Here is a 6,530-nt window from a genome sequence, read left to right as displayed (position 1 = left end):
TATATATATATATATATATATATATATATATGTATATATTTGTATGCATATATATACATACAAATATATCACAAATCCATATATATGTGTGTATATATGTATATATATATATATATATATATATATATATATATATAGAAATAGATATAGATATATAGCCATGCAAACGCGCGCGACGCTGCCCCCGCGCATCGCCCGAACGGCCGCCGACGCACCTTCCGGAAGAACTCCTCCCGCTCCCGCCGCCGCTGCTCCACCAGCTGCTGCTGCCGCTCCCACAGCTGGATCAGGTGCTGCCGCTTGCGCTCCTCCGCCTCCTCCTTCGCCCGGAGCGCCGACTCCTGCGCCGCCTTGCGACTGGCCTCCGCCGCGCGGCGCTCGCCCAGGCGCCGCAGCTGCGGGAGGAAGGGGCGGTGAGGGGGATGGGCGAGGGGGGGAGGGAGGAGGGAAAGGGCGAGGGGGGAAGGAGAGGGTGCGTGAGAGGGAAGGAGTAGGGAAGGGAAGAGTGGGTGAGGGGGTAGAGGGCGAGGGGTAGGCAGGGGGAAGAGGGGGTTAAAGGTAGAGATTAAAGTAAGGGGAGGGAATGGAAGAGAGGGAGAAGAGGAGAGGGAAGAAGAGGAGACAGAGAAGGAAAAGAAGGGGGGACAAGAAGAATGGAGGAAACAGGGAATGGAAACGGGGATAAAAAAGAAAAAGAAATAAATTCAGAGAATGGAAAAGAAGAGAGGAACGAGTAAGGAATAAACAGGGGAAAAAAAAATATTACAAACGGATATGTAGAGATTAATCTAACAGGAAGGAGAGAATTCGAAGCTTATGGCAGAGGAAAGAAGGAATGAAATCAACTGAGAAGGAGGGTTACACACTATCCACATATTGTGAGACAAATGGTATTTCACATCAATACTTTTCTAATCTAATCCTTAAAAAACGTCAAATCATCGTCTCAAGTGTTTATTTAGAAGGAGAAGAAGAAGGAGAAGAGAAGGAAAAAAAAGAGAAGAAAGAGTAATAAGAATAATGATAAGAGGATGGAAAGGAAGAAGCAGAGAAGAAGAAAAGGAAGAAAGAAGAAGGAGAAGAAGAAAGGGAAGAAAAGGAAGAAAGAAGAAGAGAAAGAAGAAGGAGAAGAAGAAAGGGAAGAAAAGGAAGAAAGAAGAAGAGAAAGAAGAAGAAGAAAAAGAGGAGGAAGAAAAAGAACAGGAGAAAAAAAAATCACGTTGACCCGGCCTGGCGTCCTGCTGTTCAGGACCTCCAAGAATAGGTACAAGAACAAGAAGAGGAAGAAAGAGAAAAAGCGAAAGAAAAAAAAGACGATAGAGGGAAAAGAAAAAATAAAAAAAAATCCTTTCTACCCCCCTGGCGTCGTGCTGCTCGCCCGGACCTCCAAGGCCCTGCGCTCCTTAACAAAGACGAAGAAGAGGAAGAAAGAGAACAGTAAACGAAGAAGAAAGGAGAGCAAGGAAGGAAGGAAAAGCGAAGCTCAAGGGCGAAGCCGAGCGCCCGCGTGCCCCACCCTGGCGTCGTGCTGCTCGCCCAGCAGCTCGAGGGCGCGCCGCTCCTTCCCGTAGATGATCTGCGCCAGCTTCTCCTGGCTCTGGCGGTACGTGTCCTGGGTCTTCCTCCAGCGCCGCTCGTTCTCGTCGTTCTCGTGGCGCCGCTTCTCGTTCACGTGGGCGCGCCACTCCGCCCACTGCGCCGCTGCTTCCTGGGGGGGGGGGGGGGGGGTAATTACGCTTGAAGGAAAAAAAAGTGAATTCACCTTTTATCAAAGTGAAAAATGTTGCATGTTTCCTTAATTCAATGTATACTTCAATCAGTGTATGTAATCAACATGCACACACACACACACACACACACACACACACACACGCACGCACACACACACAGACACACACGCACGCATGCACGCACACAGGCACTCATTGGCACTGCCCTGGCACCATAGTTTAAGCACGAAATGAAAAGAGAAAAAAAATCTCACCTTCACACATTTTTCGTCTTTGTTCCTGTCACTCTCACTCCCACACCTTGAAAAGAGCTTCCCCCCTCACCCCCACACCTCACTCCCACACTTCCAGGCACTTCCTCCTCGCCCTCACCCTCACACTCACCTCGCCCAGCCTCTTCCCCACCGTCAAAATAACACCCACACGTGCCCACCTGAACCCGCCCATATCTACCCGCCCACAACCTGTATCCACCTCTCCCCTAACCTACGACCCACCCATGCCCACCCTTACCCACCCTCTAACCCACCCACCTTCCAACCCACCCTTACCCTCCCTGTGCCCACCCTCCAACCCACCCTCTAACCCACCCACCTTCCAACCCACCCTCTAACCCACCCACCTTCCAACCCACCCTTACCCCCCCTGTGCTCCCCCTCCCCCTACCTTCTGCTCCTTCTCCTTCTGCAGGTTCCAAGCGCGGTGGGCGAGGTGCGACCGCTGCTCCTCGGCGTAGAGCTTCTCGTGCTTCATCGCCAGCATCTCCAGGATCCGGAGGTCGCGGGCGGGCACCTCCGTGTTCTCCAGGCTGCCGGGCGGGCGGGCGGGTGGGCGGGCGGACGGGCGGGAGGGCGGGCGGGCGGGGGGGGGGGAAGGGTTACAGTTGCTATTATTAGGATTAATTCATATTACTATCTTTCTGTTGTGATTCCGGCAGAGTGTATCTGGAGGGGCACGGGTATCTCTTCTTTTTATCCATTTACCAGTCTATCTGCCTGTCTATTTATCTATCTATCTGTCTCTCTATCTATCTATCTATCTATCTATCTGTCTCTCTGTCTATATATCTATCTATCTATCTGCCAGGGGAGGAGGGGGTGTTACTATTGCTATCATTATCATTCTGTTATGATTCTGTTAAAGTTTATCTCGCGCTCCCTCTCTCTTTATCCATTTGTCAAGCTGTCAGTCTGTTCATCTATCTGTCTGTCTATTTATCTGTCTATCTGCCTATCTCTTAATCTCGCTTTCTCTTTTTATCCATTTGTCAATCTTTCTATCGACCTGTTTATCTATTTGTTCATCTATCTGTCTGTCTATCTATATATCTATCAATCTATCTATCTATTTATGTATCTATCCATCAATCTATCTATCTTCTTATATATCTATCAATTTATCTATCTGTCTCTCTATCTATCTATTCATCTATCTATCTATCTTTCTATCTATCTATCTATCTATCTATCTATCTATTTCTCAATTTATCTATCAATCTATCTGTTAATTTATCTATCTATCTATCTATCTATCTATCAATTTATATATCTATCTATCTGTTTATCGAACTATCTATCAATCACTTTATCTACCTACCTATCTATTTATCTATCCATCTCCCAATCTATCTATCTATTTATCTATCTATCTCTCTAGATGAACCGATTAATTGCAAGAAGAGGGAAAATGAATCAGACAAACAAACAAACGAGGCCCGAATCCCTCACCCGTCCATGAACCTGGCGAGGATTTGCGAATCCGCGAGCGACACCGTGCTAATCGAGCGGTGGTTGGGCATCAGGCGCGGGCTCCACGTGTCGCTGCGGGGCGCGTTCCCGAGGGCGGAGGCGGGGCGGCGGGAGGGGCGGCTCCTGCAGGGAGGGAGGGAGGGAGGGAGGGAAGGGGGGAGGGGAGGGGGAAGGGGGAGGTACCGTTAGTAGTAGTAGTAGTGGTGCGGTTGTTGTTTGTTGTTTGTTGTTTGTTGTTTGTTGTTTGTTGTAATGTAGTTATTATTGTTTTTTTGTTAGTATTATAGTTATTGTTACTTTTATTATCATTATTATCATTATTACTATTATTATTATTAATATCATTGATGTAGGGAAATTAGTAATATCATTGTGTTGTAATATGATTTTATATTGTTATTGTTATTGTTATTCTATATCGTTAATATTACTATTATCATTATTACTATTATAATCATCATAATTATATTGATCATTATCATTACTATCATTGTTATTATTATTATCATTTTTATTATCATTATCCTTTTTATCATTTTATCATCATCATCATAATCATTATTGTTATTATCATCAAAATTATTATTATCAACATTATTATCATTATCATTATTATTATTAATATTATTATCTTTATTATTATTATTATTATTGTTATTATTATTATTATTATTACTATTATTATTATTACTATTATTATTATTTTTATCATCATTATCACTATCATCATCATCATCAACATGATCTCCATTAGTATCATCATAACCATCATAACTGTCCTCATCATTTTAATTCGAACTTTAATCTTAACAACTCTCCTCATAATACTACGAATAACCGGCCCTCACCTCGCCAGCCCGGAGGTGGGTCGCGACATCCTGAAGGTGGCGCAGGAGGAGGCGACGGAGGAGGCGGCGCTGTGAGGGCGGGGGAGCTCCAGGCTGCAGGACGCCCCGCCCAGACCCAGCGACGCCCCTCGCTCTGCCCGCATGCCAGCTGGGGGGGGGGGAGAGAAGGGGGGTTAAAGGGCCGTCGATTGATTGGTTGGTCATTAGTCTATCATTATCCTCATTGATGAATATATATATATATATATATATATATATGTGTGTGTGTGTTCGTGTGTTTGTGTTATACGTGGGTGCATGTGTGTTCGTGTGTGTACGTGTGGGGGGGGGTGTGCATATGTGTGTACGTGGGGACGCGTGCATACGTGTGGGTTTAGGTGAACTTGCCGTATATATGTATATATATGTATATATATATATATATATATATATATATGTGTGTGTGTGTGTGTGTGTGTGTGTGTGTGTGTGTGTATGTGTGTGTGTGTGTGTGTGTGTGTGTGTGTGTGTGTGTGTGTGTGTGTGTGTGTGTGTGTGTGTATGTGTGTATGTGTGTATGTGTGTGTGTGTGTGTGTGTGTGTGTGTGTGTGTGTGTGTGTGTGTGTGTGTGTGTGTGTGTGTGTGTGTGTGTGTGTGTGTGTGTTTGTATGTATGTATATATATATATATGTGTGTATGTGTATGTATATGTATATATATATATATATATGTATACACACACACACACACACACACACACACACACACACACACATATATATATATATATATATATATATATATATATATACATATATACGGCAAGTTCACCTAAACCCACACGTATGCACGCGTCCCCACGTACACACATATGCACACACCCCACACGTACACACACGAACACACATGCACCCACGTATAACACAAACACACTCGTCGACATAAACACACACACTCATTCACACACACACACATACATACATACACGGGACATCAACATTGACTGATACACAGATAGCCTCATTTCGTAACGTACAAACATTACTACTTTATTATCATTATTATCATTATTATGAATATTTCGTCCCCACTCCCGGCCGCCCACCAGGGGCGTCCACCAGCCTCCGCCCACCGCCCCCCACCCACGGGCGCCCACCTATCTCGTCCAGACTGCCCGTGAACGACATCCTGACGGGCGGCGCGGCGCTCCTGGCCGGCCGGGCGCTGGACACCCTCCTGTGGACCCCCGGACGGCGTCTCGTGGGCGTCTTGGGGCACGGCGTCCTCGCGGGCGTGGGAAGGCGACGGCGGGGCAGGCGGGGCGTGGATACGGGCGTGAGCGTCGTGGAGTCGCTGCGGGGGCTCCATCGGCCGCCCGGCGACACCACGCCCACCGTCGGGAGGCGGGGCTCCAACCTGGGGGGGGGGGAGTATTGTTGTTGTTGTTGTTACCATTAGCATTACTATTAATTGTTATTATTATTGTTATTGTTATTACAATTATTATCATTACTTTACTATTGTTATTGCCGTTGTTGTTATTATCATTAACACTATTATCATTATCTTCGATATTATGATTGTTATCCTTATTAATGTCATTGTCAGATTCAGTATTATTAGCACCATCATCATTCGTCAATTATTATTCTTCTTCATCCTCGTCTTGGGTTTGAATTTTGTGGGAGAAAGAAATGAAGAAAAGAAAGAGAGAAAGAGAGGAAAGGGTTACTCCTACTCTTGCATCGGGTGTGAGTTTTGTGGAAGAAGGGAGTAAAAAAGGTATTTTTGCCTCGATTGCGGGTTTTGTGGGTCTTTTAAGGCGGTTTCGAGCTTTTTATTTTCTGAAGGCAGAGTTGACAGAAACCTTTAACAGGATTCGTCTCTTCTCTCCGCGTAATACTCAGACCGTATAATTCCCTTCCATGAGTGGTTGTTTTCTCTTGGGATAACTCAGCATCATAACCACAAAGGAAGCGGAGCCGAGGCGCCGCCGAGGGCCCGGGCGCCGCACTCACCTGCAGGGCGACGCCAGCCTCCGCTCGGCTTTGCCTCCTGCCGCGCCGGAGGGCAGGCGGTCGCACTCGGCGGCCGAGTTGGCGGACGGAGGCCCTTCGTCGCTCTCGGTGCCCGGCGGCTCCAGCAGGAAGTCGGCCACGCCGCCGCCGCCGCCATCGCTGAGGGAGGAGGCCAGCGAGGTGGTGGAGTCGGAGCTCCTTCTGCG

General features: G+C 46.5%; 2 protein-coding genes across 2 annotated transcripts in view; one reads left to right on the top strand and one right to left on the bottom strand.

Annotated features, from left to right (window-relative positions):
- LOC125047420 (cell adhesion molecule 3-like) overlaps positions 1-6,530 on the top strand; it is a 189,843-nt gene that overhangs the window by 16,172 nt on the left and 167,141 nt on the right. The window lies entirely within an intron of this gene.
- The window catches only part of LOC125047584 (serine/arginine repetitive matrix protein 1-like), a 39,054-nt gene that overhangs the window by 1,532 nt on the left and 30,992 nt on the right, over positions 1-6,530 (bottom strand). Inside the window, exons 10-16 of the mRNA XM_047645863.1 lie at positions 6,325-6,525; positions 5,463-5,722; positions 4,327-4,474; positions 3,458-3,601; positions 2,397-2,538; positions 1,517-1,708; positions 216-395 (exon numbers count right to left, since the gene is read on the bottom strand). Coding sequence (XP_047501819.1) covers positions 216-395; positions 1,517-1,708; positions 2,397-2,538; positions 3,458-3,601; positions 4,327-4,474; positions 5,463-5,722; positions 6,325-6,525 — 1,267 coding nt within the window. The remainder of the gene's footprint in view (positions 1-215; positions 396-1,516; positions 1,709-2,396; positions 2,539-3,457; positions 3,602-4,326; positions 4,475-5,462; positions 5,723-6,324; positions 6,526-6,530) is intronic.

Source organism: Penaeus chinensis, chromosome 41, assembly GCF_019202785.1.
Source record: "Penaeus chinensis breed Huanghai No. 1 chromosome 41, ASM1920278v2, whole genome shotgun sequence".
In the NCBI taxonomy this organism is placed as follows: domain Eukaryota; kingdom Metazoa; phylum Arthropoda; class Malacostraca; order Decapoda; family Penaeidae; genus Penaeus; species Penaeus chinensis.
Note: the sequence above shows the minus strand (reverse complement) of the source record. Positions and strands in the feature narration are given on the sequence as shown.